General features: G+C 38.8%; 2 protein-coding genes across 7 annotated transcripts in view; one reads left to right on the plus strand and one right to left on the minus strand.

The window, feature by feature from the left end:
* ATXN7L3 (ataxin 7 like 3) overlaps positions 1-5,417 on the plus strand; it is a 31,245-nt gene extending 25,828 nt beyond the window's left edge. For all 3 annotated transcript variants that reach the window (XM_034415927.3, XM_034415928.3, XM_087893997.1), the window contains one exon: positions 2,087-5,417. In XM_034415927.3, the coding sequence (XP_034271818.1) occupies positions 2,087-2,238 (152 nt within the window). In that variant the 3' untranslated portion in view covers positions 2,239-5,417. The remainder of the gene's footprint in view (positions 1-2,086) is intronic.
* Positions 5,418-6,467: 1,050 nt separating this feature from the next.
* Positions 6,468-15,193, minus strand: TMUB2 (transmembrane and ubiquitin like domain containing 2). 4 transcript variants are annotated; one of them, XM_087892206.1, is made up of 5 exons: positions 15,056-15,106; positions 12,835-12,963; positions 11,701-11,871; positions 9,680-10,240; positions 6,468-8,624 (listed from the first exon to the last, which is right to left on the minus strand). In XM_087892206.1, the coding sequence occupies exons 4-5, from the start codon at positions 10,225-10,227 to the stop codon at positions 8,273-8,275; spliced, it is 900 nt and encodes a 299-aa protein (XP_087748332.1). In that variant the 5' UTR covers positions 10,228-10,240; positions 11,701-11,871; positions 12,835-12,963; positions 15,056-15,106; the 3' UTR covers positions 6,468-8,272. The 4 variants fall into 4 exon arrangements, with proteins under 4 accessions (XP_087748332.1, XP_087748333.1, XP_034271820.1 ...); XM_087892207.1 differs by lacking the exon at positions 11,701-11,871 and having other exon boundaries at positions 15,056-15,193; XM_034415929.2 differs by lacking the exon at positions 12,835-12,963 and having other exon boundaries at positions 15,056-15,155.
* Positions 15,194-17,872: the final 2,679 nt, after the last annotated feature.

The raw sequence follows: 17,872 nt of genomic DNA on the forward strand, positions 1-17,872 counted from the left end.
AATTGCGCGGCATGAGCATTCGCCTTGGTATATTTGCACCAGCCGATGGCGCAAGGCGGCCCTCATTTCCTGCCGTTTGGGACTCGGAGCGGTAAATGGTGTCTGGTCCGGGGAGAAGCTGGATTTTGCTCTCCATTGCAGGTGCCAGATCGCCCCCCTGCAAGCTCTCGTTTCTTGAGGAGCGCTCCCTGAAGCGGTGCTGGAAACTTTGGTCAGGCTCCTCGAGAGACGAGAGCTTGCAGGGGGACGATCTGGTGTCTGCAATGGAGAGCAAAATCCAGCTTCTTCTCTCTGCTGTAAGTGTGGCATCAGGATTCCACCTTGGTATATTTGCGGAGCAAGGCAGCCCTCGTTTCCTGCTGCTTGGGACTCGGAGTGGTAAACAGCGTCTGATTCGGGGAGCAGCCATATTTTGCTCTCCATTGTGGATGCCAGATCGGCCCCCTGCAAGCTCTCATCTCTCGAGTGCTCCCTGAAGTGGTGCGGGAAACTTTGGTCGGGCTCCTCGAGAGACAAGAGCTTGCAGGGGGCCGATCTGGCATCCGCAATGGAGCAAAATCCGGCTGCTCCCCAGACCAGTCACCATTTACCATTCCGAGTCCCAAGCGGCAGGAGACAAGGGCTGCCTTGCGCCACTGGTTGGCGCAAATATACCGAGGCGGAATGCTGTTGCCGTGCAAATGAAAGTAGTGCTTTGCTCCCGCAGCTTCCAGCCATCACAAACACCGTTTCTTCCCACTTGTGCTGCCCCCTCCTCCAACGCCACAACAGCACCATTCATTCCGGATAGTGAGGGCTGCACTCCTTTTTCTGTATTGCACCACCAGCAAAAATGCAAAAATACGAAAATTTCTCTGCGGACCACCAGTGGTTGGTGACCACTGTGTTAGTCAACCTTTCCTCTAATTCTTAACATCAGAATGTGTTGCAGTAGCTCATTTTGTGCAGTTTGAGTTGTTGAATTCCACCATGCTATTTGCAATACTGGCATAACATGATTGTTGAATGCAGACAACTCCAACCTTTAGGAATATGATTGAGGGGTTTCCACAGGTTGCCAAAGAATCTAATGGTTCCTTCATAAAAAACTTATGGGCAGACTACTTGAAAAAAAATTATTCTTAGCTTCTTTTCAGCTATGATCAGTTAATGCATTGGCAATTATTTGTAAAGAAGATTCTGCCCATAATCTCTACCAAAAACAGGTACACAGAGACTTCGTTGCTGATTACCTCAGTGAAAGCAACTTCCCTGTTCTTTCAGACTACATAGTCTGCATTGCAGACTACATAGAGGCACAATAAGAAAGGAAAACCCAGAGAGAACTAGTAGTCCCCTAAATGAGAGAGAGACAGAGGGGGGGGGGGATCCATTGAAGATTTTGTTAAAATGTTAATCTATTATCCTCTTCAGTTGCTCTGCTGTCTGAATCCTATGAGCATTCTTGGTCTGCAACATCTAAAAGCCACAAGTTTTTGATCACTGCTCTATTTGTTAAGAAGTTGACAGAAGCCCAGTAGGCAAATTCTTCTAAGTAATAAACAAGTTGATGTAAAAGTGTATGAAACTTACTCTTTTTTACTCACACTTACAGCAAGTGCAAGTGTGGCAAATCAAATTGGCAAAAGAAAGTACAGTCCAGTGTTGATATTATCACTGTAGATGCCACTTTAATGAAAAACATTTTGATTTGATAAAAGTATTGTAAATACTGACTCATGGTATTGTATGTTTTCTGGCTTGCTGAACTGTAAAGTTTATGTTGCGTTGTATTGATGATAATTGTAATTATAATACTACTATATGATTTTCCTGGGCATGCTCTTTACTTGATGTCTTGTGTGTGCAAATGGGCCACACAGATTTGACAGCAGAATACATCCTTTCATGGCAGTGCTTTTCAATGGAAGTGATTTAGCCTTTCAGCTTGGGAATGGACAATGAGAAGTTTTTCAAAGCATTACAAATTGCTGGCCAGGCAAAATTGGTATATACTGATTGAAGGACAAGGAAGTTATTTGAAAAACAGGACTGAAAACAGGCAGGCACAATACTTAAACATGCATTCTTTTTCTCCCCACAATAGGTACAAACAACTCTGAATCTCGAAAAACCAAAAAGAAGAAACCACACATGAGCCTGGTAGGAGGTGCTCCAGGAATGAGCTCCAGTAAAAAGAAACTGAAGTCTAAACCACTTGCCCCTCCTACTCCCAGCCTCTATGATGACATAAATTGAATAATGCTGGACTGAGAAAAACAAGGAGGGCCTCCAGAATCTGTTTTAGTTTCTTTCTGACCCAGATCAGGAGACAGATCTGGCTGGTATCCTCTTAAGTGGTCCCTTGCGGACACCCTTTACAAGAATTAACTGTGAAGATAGATGGCTGCATGTGTCCACTGCCCTCCTCTCAAGCCTCCTACACACATGGCATAGCTCTATGCTCACCAGCTATATAATGAAAGACTAGGACTGCTTTGGGGAGAGTGAGCTCCCACCACTTCTGGGAAAAAGGGATGGTGGTGATTTGAGGAGGGCCTTAAAGATGGATAGCACCTCCATCAATCAGGGAGGAATTGGTCTCTCTCCTTCTTCCCGTTTCAATTTCTATTTATTGTGATGTTAGTGGTTGTTCAATCATGACTATATATATGGTGGCATCATATTTGCTTAGCAATGCTAGATACTGAATTGGCAGGGCTAGGAGGCATCTATGTGTATAAACCTGCCTGCTCTTTTGTTGATTTTAAAGGGTATGGCAGAAACAAGAGGAATCAGTGCCCACCCTTTTGTCTTAAGTGTCTACTCTAGTGGTCTCTTTGTTGTCAAGAGAAGTGGCACAAGATTATAGATCAGCCTCTTCCTCTCTGAGGTTTTTGCCTTGTTCAGCTATCCTAACATGCTGAGATGGGTAGAGAGGGTTGAACAGATGTTGCTGTTGTCACTATTGTTTCCTTTCCTAACACTATGTGCTTCTTCACCAGTAGCATCCCTAAAATCTTGTACAAAACAAGATTAAGAATCTGGGGCTGCATTCTTCCCGATATATGGATATCAGGAAGCTGGTGATACGTGCTCCTTACTTGTGCTTGGATACAAATCTCTATTTATCCAATATTGATGAACCAATACTCCAAGACATGCTTTACTTTATGTACGTAAATTAATACACATTTTAAAACATCCCTGACAATTGGCTGTAAATTTGAGTTACTGAATTTTGAAACAGCTCTATTTAACATCTCATTGAATCCAGGTAGGGAGATTGTGCTCTGACCTGCTAGCTATTATTAATTTCTCTTTAACTTACTATGTTTAAAATACTAAAACTGTGCTGGAGTATTAGGGGCAAAATCAAGAAAGTGATAATGGAATGGGAGGGAGAATATATGCTTTTTTTTTTAGATTAATAGTTTTACTATTTTCCCCTTCACTCTCTCCCATCCCCCAAAATATATTTTCCCTTTACTTCATTCCTGCTCTGTTTAGTCTTTTTACAGACAACTGCTGTTTTAAATCTAGTGCCATAAATCATGATGGTCTGATGATTGTATAGATAGATGCTAGAAATTGTAGTACTCCTCTTAGGGAATATTGCCTCTGCTTTTTGCCTCCGCTTCCTGAATCTTTACAATGTGTACAACAACTACACAGAAGCCATGTAACCATTTCAAAATGTGTGCCCTCTTTTATTCTAAAAGTGTGTCTACCCATAAGTCTAATTTACTGAAGCTTAGCTGTTTCCTTCCTAATGTGAGAATGTTTGTAGCTAATTTCTACAGTAGTAGAGCATCCAAATTTCTAATAACAACTGCTTGAAGCTGTTGCCTGGATTGAGGTGGCTGACAACTTTTTTTGCTTCACTTCCCTCTCTTTGTTCCTAGTAACTAAAAAAAGTCCTTGCTCAAAAGATGGAGAAAAATTCCGTGTTTTCCACTGTTAAAATCTATAGCTCAATTACATCAGGGAATATGCTCTAAAAAATCCCCACCAACTGTCTTGAAGTGAAAAACTTTCAGCACATGCAGTACTGTTTACAGGAAGAATCTCTTAAGGGACTGCCAAGTTCTTCTTTCCTTCCCAGAGTTCCACATGCTTTTCTGGTGCTGTTAACATGCGGGGGCAAATTCTGTTTACCATAGTGCTTGTGTTAAAGCATAGATGCTAGATCAGTTGCTGCTTCTGTTCCTGACTGGAGGATATATGAATGCCCAAATTGCTTCAAGTGTGGAAATAGCAGACATAGGAAGCCAACATTACTGAGGTTGGACTTCTTTGTTTGCCATTATATACCTGGGCAAAAGGTATGTTGCATAGGGAGTATTCTGGGACCAAGATGGGCCTTCCTGAAAGATCTTGCTGGACAGTGGTAGAAAACCTAGCTTTGTAGCGCTCTGTGTTAAACAAGGAAAACCTGTTTGCAGGAATCTTGATCTTTTTCCTTCATCTGATCACAATCTACAAAGCATTACTCCTTTATTGCCTAGACCAGGGGTCCTCAACCCTCAGTCTATGGATTGGCCACAGCATGCCAGCAACTGAACCATGCAAAGAAGCGAAATCCCATCAATGGAATGCAGGCAGCATGCAAAACCACACTCCCTCTAGTCCGCAGAAAAATCTTTCTCCATGGAACTGGTCCTTGATGCCCAAAAGTTTGGGGGCCACTTGCCTTGATTTCATAGTTAGCTAATGCTTTTAAATATATGACTCAGTATTCTATGAGAGATATGTAAGTATGGATCAGACAATTGCCTCACACCTCCTTGTAATGTAGCTATTTGATGTGATTTGAATCTTTCCAAGGGAGGTGGGAAAAGCAGGAAGTTTGCTGCTGTTCACTGCCTGATAACAAGTAGCTACATACTTAAATTATGTATCATCAAAATGCTGGCTAACTTTACACTATTGCAGCAATGTAAAGATAGCCAGTGTGGAAGTAGTTCCTTGTTTGTTTCCCACGACTGCAACTCAAGCTTTTGGGATCATGTTTCAGGCAACTTTGGAAGTATAAACTTTGGGGACTTTTGAACATTATTAATTTAGCAAGAGGAAGGACAGAGGTCATTTTATATATGGCTCTGCACCTGTACCTGCACCCATTATTTTTTAAGGTAGGCCTGTTTCACTTGAAGAAAAAAAAACTGTATTCTATCATGAATGGATTAATGAGAGTTTTTTAATTTGATGATGATGTATAAACTGCACCTATGTGATATTTTTGAACATGTGCAGAAATCACTGAAGAAAGTACTGTACTGTGGTCTGATTTTTTAAAAAATGTTTTATCTCTATAGTCTCAGCCTGTACAGGTAGCTAGATATTAATAAAAAAAACACCTGTCAAATCTGTATTTTTTTCTTCCCATTCATGGATTGTGAAATGCTTGTGTAAATAAACTGTAACTCTGCTTGGTACTGGTTAAGTTATTTGTGTCTTTCTTGTGTTTTGAGAGAAGGGGAATTTTAAAAATGTTTTGTAATACATTACAGTGAACACATAGTTTACTTAAAATGCACTGTGAAATCAGATCTTTCAAATAAACTAGAGTCCCAAGTTGTTTTTGAAAGAAAACCCTAATTATTCTACTCTGAATTGCAGTTCCTAACGATACTCAGAAATACCCATTTTTTCCTTCTCCAGATCGCTGTATATATTCTTTTAAAGATCGGAGATCTTTTTAGTCTTTATATTGAATGCTAAAGCAGAAGTGTAAAATGAATACAACAGTATGAATAATTTGAAGACTGTCTCTGAATTTATACAACATGTTAGAGTACACTAGGAGAGTTGAAGATGATTTTTGGTTCACTGTGTTGTAGGAACTCTTTCATTGCCCTAATGTGTGATGCAACTCATCCCTTTAAATTGCTTGCTTGCATATCACATATGTTATTTGAAAACAGCAACTGCAGTTTCTTAATCTTGGCTTATGAATCCAGCCAATATGTTTAGATTGCACTTTGTACTTTTAACAAGTGGACAAAATAGGTTAAACAGAATAGTGCTGTACAAATATGGATTTTAGGATTCTGTAAATACTTTTTAGTTTCTCTGAAATGAATTATAACACTAAACAAAGACTGGCTTACCTAAACTAATCATTCAGTTGACTTTACCTAATATAGAACTTGGATTTCAACAGAGTACCTTATTTATACAAATGGACATCTTACAAAAACATCCATTTTTTCTGTGATTATTGCAGATCTTCATGATTGTTTTTGAAAGATTTCCTGATGAGAAAAACTCTCTTGTATAATAAGTACACTTTGCTATGGAAACCTTTATTTTCTACAACAGACTTGCAAGTATATTCAAAAAGTCATTTAGAAATATTTTACCTGGTTACCTATGAATAAGCATTAGCATAATGGCCCCATCTAACCATTCAAATTATTTAGTTATTTATAGGTTTATTTTTACTTTCCCTTTAGTCTTCAATTTAGAATGAATGCACAGAAAAGACAAATTCCAGCAATATTTATACATTTTTTTCTTTTTTTACAAGAAGTATACATTTCAGACAACTTATCAAGCAAAGATGTACTTAAAATTAGAGCTGTACAAATTCCCCAAGAGTACTTTTTAGTGTACAGGAACACAAATGGAGTACTTCTTTTCCAACAGCAATGTCATTTTTCTTGATTTAGACAACTACTTTGGAGGCAGCCAGTTGTGTCCCTATTCATGTACATGCATAGTTACTTCACTGCTAACTCTGTGTGCATGCCCACAAATGCAGTTCTGAAGTAGCCAGAAAGGTTAGGAAAAAATGACTTAACAAGAACAACTTTGTACACATTCTTATATATTCCAAAGCATCTAGCAAGCCTCAGGTCAAAAAACATTTTTGTTAATCTGTTCTTAATGCCTTGATTTTAGAAGCTACAGCAGTTGAAAGCATTACAGGGTAGCTGAGCAGCATTTAGACATTTTTGCTTGGCACCAGTAATTAAAATGGATGTTTAAGTCTGCAATTTAACATGAGCTTCTCTGTAACAATGATGTCTAAAAACATAATATTCCTCTTGACCAATAAGATTGCTTACAACTTTGGGGCTAATTTAATATCTAATCCTGTTTTTAAAATAACATTTCTTTCCAATGGAAAGTCCAGCTCTCAGTAATAATTGTCTGTTGTAGCTCTGACTCTCGGAATTGTAGCAGTGAATTCCATGGCAGTAACCACTTTGATTAACTCCTATCTACAAGAAAATTTATTTGAAGTAATCATGCTTCAAAGAGAATAGAATCAATGGAGTTTAAAACTATAACTAGATTAACCTATATATGAATAACATTCAAAAATATTGATGACAGCAGACAGACTTTTCTTCTGTTTGACTGGGCACACACATGTCAACATATATCTTACCTACAAAAGGTAAACAAACTGCCTAAACAGTTGATAGGAAGCTCTAAATGCAGCTGTTACCTTTTCTCAAGCAAGCGCAAAGTGCACCAAATAGGCTTCTAGCTTGCAATCTCAACTCACTGCTTTACCTATCAACATGCATGCATATTTCTGTCAGGGACTGACCAAATGTGTAGTCCACAGCTAATGTACAGCCTGATATCTTCAGAACACAGTTCAAAAATACCTGATTTTGAGATATTAATCTATGTGAACTGCAGTACGTATACCATTTGTTCCACTCATTGGCATTCATGAAGTGCACTGGGTCATTGCTTTACCACTAGATAATTGGACACAGTGGAATTAATAAAAGAAATGTGCATCAAGATAATTCCTTCCATGCTTGTCCAAGAAGCAGCAAATTAATCAGGCAAACACTTAAGCTAAAAATCTTTCTCTATTGGGGGATTTGAAAGATGTCCAAGGGCATATAAGACAGGAATTGGATTTCAGGCCAATCGTCAATAACTTTCTAACCATTGTAGAATTAGATGTATGAAGAAAACTGGTGTGATCAGCCAAATTGTTCTTAGAGACATAGATGATGGAAGAGAATTACGTTTTAAGTGAAAACCAAGTAATGGAAAGCAGAGGAACTAATGATGTCTTATTCTTCTTCATGTGTCATATCTTCATCTTTTACTAATGTTTTCAAAAATATCCAGACATCAACACAGAAATTGTAGAAATTAAGTTTTTGTTTTCTTTTTCAAATGTAGAGCCTTTTTTCAATTTGTGTAGAATTCTGGGTAAGAGCATTTCTTGGTGCTGTAAGTTATTAACAAGTGGGCATATCAGATAAAAAGCATTTTGGTTGAAAAGGTTGCTGAATTTTTTTTGCCCCATAGCTGCTCACCGTCCATACATCCCAAAAACAAGAAAACTAAAAAATACAGTCACTCCAACCAAGGAAATGGTGGCAGGCGCTGTGAATAACTGGCGGTAGTTGATGCGGAAATACCAGATCACTGCCAGCATCAGCATAAAAATGGGCATCATCAAGTCACTCATGCTCAAAGTAATACCGCCAGCTTCCGATGGGGCTACCACAGTGTCAGGAATGGCAGAAACGGTCTGGGAGAGATGACAGTGGATTACACAATTGTCCAGTATATTGAGGGATTGCAGAGTCCGTGCCTGGTCTTGGAGCAGCTGACCCTGGTATATAAATTTCATCTGACTTTCCTGGCCTGGGAAATATTTGCTTTAGAAAGAACATAGATAAACAGAAATATCAGTAAAAATGTAATATCTCATATTTTAATAAACTGATGAGCCTTTATAAGGGAATCAATGTGTTATTTCATGACAATGTAGCCAAGATATAATTTATTAATGAAGTGTTTTTATAACACTTTAAACCAATATACTTTTTTTCCACACATTTTAACTCACTCATACAATGTTTGTATCATGCGCAACATTTATTTTGCAAATAACTCTCATCTATAAACAACAATGCAATTTCTAAGCTTCTTTCCTATTGTGACCATGGTTGTATAAATATTGGTAGTCTTCTACTTATAAGTTCATTTAGTGACCATTCAAAGTTATAACGGCACTGAAAAACGTGACTAACAATCATTTTTCACACAACTGTTGCAGTATCCCATGTCATGTGATTTAAATTCGGATGCTTGACAACTTATGACAGTTCCAGCGTCCCAGATCATGTGATTCCCTTTTGTGACCTTCTGACAAGCACAATCAGTAGGGAAGCCAGATTCACTTAACAACCAGGTTACTAACTTAACCATTGCAATGATTCACTTAACATGTGCGGCATTGTAAAATGGGACAAAAATTACTAGCAAATTTCTCACTTAGCAACATAAATTTTGGGCTCAATTGTGGTCAAGAACTATCAGTACTGTATGTCAGAATAATCAGTTATTCTCAACAGGTTCAGGGAGTTTAGACATCCCCTATGATTCCAAAATGAAAGAAAAAGTATATGGTGATTGCTGAACTGATCTTTATCTGTTTACCAGCTGGGTTTGATTCCCTCCCACATTGCAACACTTGGAATACTTTTTAAGGTTCTTTCAAATATGTAGGATAAAGTGAGAAAAGTCTTAAACTATACCAAGGGTTCCAAAATCAAATCTTTTTGAAAGAGATGATTTACTGTATAAGTCTGTATAAATTATACCACATTGTTCTAATCTATTCTGGGATTTTTTTTTTAAACCTATATAATTTTTTTCAAACAAAAAAGGACAGCACACCAAACAAATATATGTTAATATTCAACAGTACCTCTTCAGTATGCCTATGGTGTCTTCTGGCTTTACAATAGCTACTTCTTCTGTATCATTGAGGAATTTGAGACGCACTTTGATGAAGCCTGGGTTTGGCTCACTCTCCTCCATATTGGCTACTGTTTGTGGAACTCCCTGGCTTTCCTGAGAAACACCATCTATTGAAAAGGTCCTTTGTGGCAGACCCTGAATGTCCAATAGACAGTCTAAAGCAGCATCAGAACCACTGCCATTTTCAACTTGCTCTACCGTAGGACTGGTGCCAGAAGCAGAGCCTTCATCTGCCTTTTCTTCAGTATTTTCCGTAGCATTCTGTGGCTCAGTTTGTTCAGAAACAGAATTTCCCACATAATTTTCAATGGGGTTCAGATGGATCACTGATGAATCTCCAGTGGCCACGACAGTTCCTAGAAGATGGTTGCTACCATCTGCAACATACGTAGAGAGCCAGGCCAGGACCAAGGCCATAATAAGTACCATTATACCAGCCACCACAGTCACTTCATCTCCCACACCTTCAATTATGGTAATCTCAGGAGGTTCCATCTTTTGGTGTCAGCTAAAAGAGGAAAAAAAGATAGAATTCAGTTTTGGATCAAAGGCTAGGAATAATTTCAGAAAATATTGCATTCAGATTTTGGTGCTATATCTTTGCAGTTAAATCACAAAGAGAGAATTTGTGAGAATTTAGCTATTTTTATCTATAAAAATGTATCTACCATGCTGAATTTATTTTTTCTTCTGTAAAGCTGAAAACAGTCGAAATAGTTATTAATTAACTGATTCACAAAGGCTAACCAAGTTACTGATTGATCCTAGATGCCCTATTCATGCAACTATTAAACAAGTTACCAAAATCTTTAAAATTCTTACAATAACATTCAATAATATTATGTAGGTTCGCAGCCTTGAGTGAGAGCTACCTTGTTTCCCCGAAATGGTCTTATATTTTTTTTGAACTCTGAAATAAGCATTTGGCCTTATTGCCATGCGCTCAAAAGCCCGATTGGGCTTATTATCAGGGGATGTCTTATTTTGGGGGAAACAGGGTACATCTACAAATAGCAAGTTATTGTCAAAATTAACTGCTAGTTTAGTTAATAATGTAATAGTTATGGAGGTTATCCAGAGTTGTAAATATCTTTGTACAGTCTCTCTACACTACAATGTAAAACTCTGAAATAGGAATTTAAAAAACCGCATTCAAAATTCATTCAATCCATTAATTTTCCTATGCAAAAGCCACTTATTGCAGTAAAAAAAAACCATGAAGAAACTAAGGGAAGAAACTCTACCATAGTTTGCTTGGTTAGAAGATGCCTAGTGTTGCTAGTTGCTACAAAACACAATACTATCTTGATTAACTGTCAGATGGGAACAACCAAATCCACACTTGAAGAGCTCACTTTTAGCTACTTTAGCTACTTTACTTTAGTAGCTATTTTATTGCTTGTGCCTATTTCACAGGAATCTTCCCAGACTAGCAGTTTGTACCTGGACCAGATAAGATAAGGTTGTATAACCTTCAAGGGAAGGGCAGATCTTGCCTCCTGTGCCCATAAAAGGATTTGAAACTAATTTCCCACTTGGTTATTTCCCTGACTAGGCCAGTCTCTCTCTGACATTAATGTTTGACATTATCAGCAATAGAATAAAAATATTATAACATAAATCAGGGCCCCCCAATCCCTGGTCTGTAGACCAGCACCAGTCCGCAACTGGACCAGGCAAACAAGTGAAGCTCCATCCATGGGATGCAGGTAGCATGCAAAACCATGGCTCCTCTGGTCCACAGAAAAACCTCTCTCCACGGAACCAGTCCCTGGTGCCCAAAAGGTTGGGGGCCACAGACATAAATAATTAACACACGAATTTAAGTCATTTTTTCTTTTGTTTGAAAATTTATGATCTCTCAAAATTGGGAAAAACATGCATAATAGAACTCTGAATTTATTTTTATTTTTAGATTAGTTTTACTCTTTTATTATTTTTATAAATAACTTATGGTGGTGAACATACCTAATACTTCTTCCTCCTCCTATTTTCCCTATAGCAACAAACTTGTTAGGTGAATTGGAATAAGAGTGTGTGATTGGTCTGAAGTCACTCAGCTGGCTTTCATGACTAAGGCAGGCAAGAATTCACAGTCTCCTGGTATCCAGCCTGGTAACAATTCACCAAACTGACTTTCTATTAAAAAAAATAAAATTTAGAATAATTTTTATTTAGCATAATTATTATTATGAATAATTCAGTCACTCAGAAACAGATTTGAGATAAGAGCCTTGGTGGCACAGCAGACTAAAGTGCTGTTAAATAGCACCAGCTGCCTGCAATTACTGCAAGTTCAAATCTCACCAGGCTCAAGGTTGACTCAGCCTTCCATCCTTTCGAGGTAGGTAAAATGAGGACCCGGATTGTGGGGGCAATAAGCTGACTTTGTATAAAAAAAGAACACCGCTTGGGGGGGGCAAAAGCCCCACTAAGCAGGTATATACAAAAGTATGAAGGCTATTGCTTAACACATTGTAAGCCACCCTGAGTCTCCGGAGAAGGGCGGCATATAAATCGAACCAATAAATGAATGAATGAATGAATGAATGAATGAATGAATGAATGAATGAATAAATAAATTTTCTAACCAAAGTGATTTTTTTTTGTCTAGATCACAGGTATCAAACTCGATTGTGTCACGGGCTGGATCAGGGCATATCGTGACGTTTTTTGCCTTTGCGGAGCCAGAGTGGATGTGGCCTGCACATGACATATCTGGTTTACTGGCCCTCTGTTTCATAGGCCTGGGACTCTAGAGGGCCTGAAAAATCACTGAAATTGCCTAAACTGTTTTCCTATATCTAGCTAAAGCTTCTTGTTTACTTATCAAGGAAGATGTAGGCTTAATTTATGTAATAAGTGGAATGAAGCTCTTCTAATGTATTAAATTGTGTATATGTAATTATTTTCACTTTACAAAGAAACCTCTACTTACAGATAAACATTGCAACAAAATAGCATTTTTTAAATGGAAGTATTTGAGGTGGATATGATAGAAAATATATCACTGCTTCTGAATTGTTACAGGTGGCCCTCAAGTTATAAGCATGTTTTCAATGACTGTTCAAAATTATAATGGTGCTGAATGCAGGAACTTACCACTGATCCATAGTTGTGACTGTTGCAGGATCCTCATAATCAAGTTATTACAATCCAGGTGCTCAGTGCCTGGCTTGCATTATAACATCGCAATGAGAGTGGTTCTGTGAATGCCATTTGTGACCTTCCCTGTTGATTTTCCATAAGCAAAGTCAATGGGGAAGGTGGCAGGATGGGTTGCAAGTCATTCTCCTAAGTTGCTCCTGGTTTTTCTCCTGGGGAGCCCCATTACAGATCTCATATCCAAAAGCACCCCCCCCCCCGCCTGCACTCAGCAATATGCATTCACCCTCAATACCCCCTACCTGGGATTTCAATATGGCATACCTGACATTTTGAACAACTAGACACAAGAACAGTTTTTCCCGAACACCATCACTCTGCTAAACAAATAATTCCCTCAACACTGTCAAACTATTTACTAAGTCTGTACTACTAATCTTCTCATCATTCCCACCACCCATCTCCTTCCACTTATGACTGTATGACTGTAACTTTGTTGTTTGTATCCTTACGATTTATATTGATATTGTTTCTCATTGCTTATTTGTACCTTATGACTATCATTAAGTGTTGTACCTTATGATTCTTGATGAATTTATCATTTCTTTTATGTACACTGAGCGCATATGCACCAAGACAAATTCCTTGTGCATCCAATCACACTTGGCCAATAAAAAATTCTATTCTCTTCTATTCATTTGAAAACCAACATAACCGAGATAGCTATTTCCCCTTATCATCTTAGTTATTGAAGTTATTTTAGTATTTATGCAATTATTAGCTTGCAGTGTTCATGTTCTGTCTAAAATACTATAAGATATGCTTTTTGCCTACTGTCTTAAAGGCAGAAGACAGCACTATTTATAGGAAATCCTAAACCAATTTAGGGTATCTTCTAATATAGGTTAAAAAAAATCAGCATATGAGTAGACTGAGGACCTCAGACTTTTCCATATTGTTAAAATCTAATTCTCAAGTCCAACACAACATGCCAATAGTTAGGAATAAAGGAAAATGATTCAACATTTGGAAAATTATAAATTTCTCCTCCCCCAAACTACAGTAACTACAGTAGATAAGGAAAAAGTCATTAATTGCTATGCTTTGGAACCACAGTGAATAGAAAATTGAGGCATGCATTTTGTCCACATCTGAAAGGAAATTTAACTAAATATCTGGACTGATAACAATCAATATTCATGCTTTTTAAAACCCCTATCTTCAATATCATCCTCCCCTACTTCTAAGGTAAGGTTAGCACTAACCCTATTTGTCTTCTGAATTTACATTTTCTAGCAGGCCTGGGAAGCCTTGGGAAATTAGAGAACTTGCAAGGTGACTTACTACATATCAATTTTTAAAACACTCCATGGTACGTATTTTATTGTTTTTAAAGTTTATTTAGTTTATTTATTTTATGCCACTCAGAATCACATTTGTGAGGCAGTTATTGACTGCAACATGTAAGTATGTATAGTTGGGAGATTTCATTTCCAAAAGAGAGGCTATTAAGAAGCTAATTTTAAATAGATTTTTTATGCCTATAGACTTTTCTTCATTGGGTGATTGTTTTTAATATTATTATTAACAGTTTTGTGTATAATAAGAGAAAATACAAACTAAAAAGAAAACTAGGAAGAATAAAAGGTTATTGTTTGATATGTCTCATTTTACCTTGCCCTTTTAAGCATTTTTCTAAATCTATCCATTATTTCTCCCATTAAAGGTCTGCCTTCCCATTCATTTGACTGCCAAATTCCAAGGGCAAAAGTCCCTCCTCCAGCAATGCTGACTTTTAAAAACACAGTTCCCCATGTGTCAGCCCTGCCCCCTCCCCCTCCCCCCACCGCCCGCCCTTTCAATGCTCCATAATACGTGTGAAGGGAGGCAATGAAGTCCGGGCTGAGGGGCAAGTATGGCAGCGCAAGAAAAGGCCTCCTTATAACACAAGAGGATCGATATCATAATTTAAAAGTAGCGCGGCAGAGAACACAACAAAAGGGAGGAAAAGCTCCATTTTTATTTGGAGGAGAAGAAGGGGAGTCCCATAAAAGGGTCACTGAGGGAGCTCGGGGAGGCGGGGGGAGGCTCTGAAATAGGACCAAACTATGCGGCTTTTCCATTAGCGGAAATAAGATTTTATTTATTTTTATTTTTATTTTTTTTAAGAGGTGCAGGAAAAGCTGAGGCGTTGGGGGCGCAGGAACCTGTCACTCACCTTCCTTCCTTAGAGTCTCTTCCTCCAGCTTCCCAAAGGGGAGACGTCACTAACGACCGCTGACACGTAGTTGCGAGGCGCACAGGACGGTTCGGCTGCAGAACTGGCTGCTATAGCAACGGCTACAGAATAATAGGCCTGTGATGCGATAAGCACGCGACGGGATCGAGTAACGTTCTTTACTGGTTATTTTTCCTATTTATAGTGTATACATGTGTGTGTGTGTGTGTATTACTATAGTATATATATTATATATTTATTGTATATTTATTGTGTGTGTGTGTATGTATATGTATATATATATATATATATATATATATATATATATATATATATGTGTGTGTGTGTGTGTGTGTGTGTGTGTGTGTGTGTGTGTGTGTGTGTGTATATATATATATGTGTGTGTGTGTGTGTGTGTATATATATATATATATGTGTGTGTGTGTGTGTGTATATATATATATATATATATATATATATATATATATATATATATATAATATTTATTGTATATATATATATATATATATATATATATATATATATATATATATATATATATATATATATATATATATATATATATATATATATATATATATATATATATATATATTTCGGAGAGAGTGAGACGCCAACATAAATGGCTTAATTCCTTTGTCCTAATATCGCAGAACAGAGCGTCTTTCATCATTTTAAGGCTGCGACGACCAGGCTTGGTCATTAGATGGCAGCAAAGCGGTTTTGCAACAAGATCAGCTAATACACTCTGAAGGCGTTGATGCTATTTTTCTTCTACTACAAAAGAGCCCATAAAGAGGTGGAAATTCTTATTCAGGTTTCATTCCATTTCGTTTTGACTTTTTAAAGGTCTTCACTTCTAGGTACCAAGATTGTGTTTTTCTTTTGGATAATTGTATCTATGCTTCCTTAATATGTATTTGAATAGATCTACGCTCTTTTTTCTAATAATTGTTGTGATTAATATAGTTTTGCATCTTTCTACAAACTCTTTAGAAACTGCATGGAAAAATAAGACATCCCTAATAATAAGCCCAATCAGGCTTTTGAGAACATGGCAATAAGGCCAAGCGCTTATTTCAGGGTTCAAAAAAATATAAGACAGAGTCTTATTTTCAGGGAAACACGGTATTTCCTCCCAAAATCCATCAATTGTAGGAAATGAAGCTAATTAGCAACTGTGAGGAGATGACTATATGCTGTGGATATAATCTCTCATGTCAAAAAGAGAAAAATATATACTTTATTTACTTCAGAAGAAAGGAAACATAACCTCAATTTGATAAAAGATAGATGTTATCAAGTCATTGACTTTAATTTTCTCCATGAAGTGGTTATCTTACGACATAAAATAAAAAACTGCCTTCTCTGTTCTATTGACACTCACGGTGTGTGTGTGTGTGTGTGTGTGTGTTGTGTATTTCAATACACTTGAAATATTAATTACCCAGTAAGACCAGTCCATCATCCATTTTTGTATATATATTGTCTTGTGGCTGGTTAGTTTCCAGATGCCTACACAAGGTTGCCATTAGCGGTCAGCAGAAAACTTCAGCTGAGGCATCTAGGTAAGTTGTCCCCAATTCATCCTCATCTACCACAGTATCTTTATCTAAGGCAGGGGTGTCAAACTCGCATGGTCATGGCAGCATCACATGACATATTAAGACTTCCCCCCCCTCTGCTAAACAGGGCGGGGCCAGGGCCAGCATTTGACATATCCGGCCTACGGGCTGCGAGTTTGACACGCCAGATCAAAGGGCTTCTGATTATAAAAGCGAAGACTAATGAAGCCCTGTCACTTCCTTCAAGAATATTGCAGTCTTGGGAACCAGTTGGCATCTCAGCAAGAACAGCTGGAAATAGCAGAGCTCCACCAAGCTCCATGAAAACCAGCTGGTATCTGTTTGTTGGGAGAGCCTATGGCAGTGATGGCGAACCTTTTTGGCATTGCGTGCCAAAAGTCTGAGCAGGCGAGCGCTGTTGCGCTCCCATTTACACATGCGTGCACAACACCCCCCACGCTCCCTCTACACATGCGCCCACACTGAGCATGCGTGCCCCCCCAATGCGCCCCCTCCACTTTTTCCAAGTGGACCAGCATACCTTACCAGAGGACAACTAGGTACCGGCCCGTTCCCTGGTGAGACAGCTGTTCTCCACCTGGCGCATGGCGCTGCCAAGATGGCGGGGCCGAAACTGCCCCCGAGGAAGCTCCAAACGCGAGGCTTGCCTGGGCTCCTTCCCACTGGGAGCTGCAGGTCGAGCAGGTGGTGGACAGGGGACAGGCTGCACCTATCGCCACCTAAGTGGAAAGCCCAAAGATGCATATGCTGCCCTCAGCGCTTCCCCGACACCTGCCTGCCGCCACCGCCGCCGCGCCTTGCCTGTTTCCCCAGCTCTTCTCTAAATGAGCACTCGGCAGCTGGAAAAAACAGGAGCCGCCACATTCGCTCTGCCCCACAATTCTGCTCAGCTCAAGTTCATGGAAATCATGTGGTGGCCCTTGAAACTTTAGGAGGGAACTGGCTTCGAGATTGGGAGGCAGCCTTTGGCAGAGCCAGCCCGATGGGAAACTGAAAAGAGAGAGGCTTTTCCCTTCCGCCTCGCTCATGGGCTGTGGGGTTTGGGATGGCTCTAGAGCCGAAATTCTGATGAGCTTGGCTGATAATCGGGCAACACCAGAGCTTCCTGCTACACGTGTTCATTCTCTTGCCTGTCTTCTTTCCCTGTGTAAAAGAGCCACACATGTAGGGGGGAGAGATCTGACTAAAGAGCTGTGCTTTAGCTGTGCTA

Source organism: Pantherophis guttatus, chromosome 4 (genome assembly GCF_059756535.1).
Source record: "Pantherophis guttatus breed Tessera chromosome 4, ASM5975653v1, whole genome shotgun sequence".
In the NCBI taxonomy this organism is placed as follows: domain Eukaryota; kingdom Metazoa; phylum Chordata; class Lepidosauria; order Squamata; family Colubridae; genus Pantherophis; species Pantherophis guttatus.

Bases quoted from the DNA above. Each gene is read 5' to 3' on its own strand.
- TMUB2 (XM_034415930.2), bottom strand. From the start codon at position 10,227: ATGGAACCTCCTGAGATTACCATAATTGAAGGTGTGGGAGATGAAGTG. The intron at 8,625-9,679 runs GTACTGTTGAAT...TTCTTTCTAAAG, and splicing joins ACCATAGGCATACTGAAGAG to CAAATATTTCCCAGGCCAGG.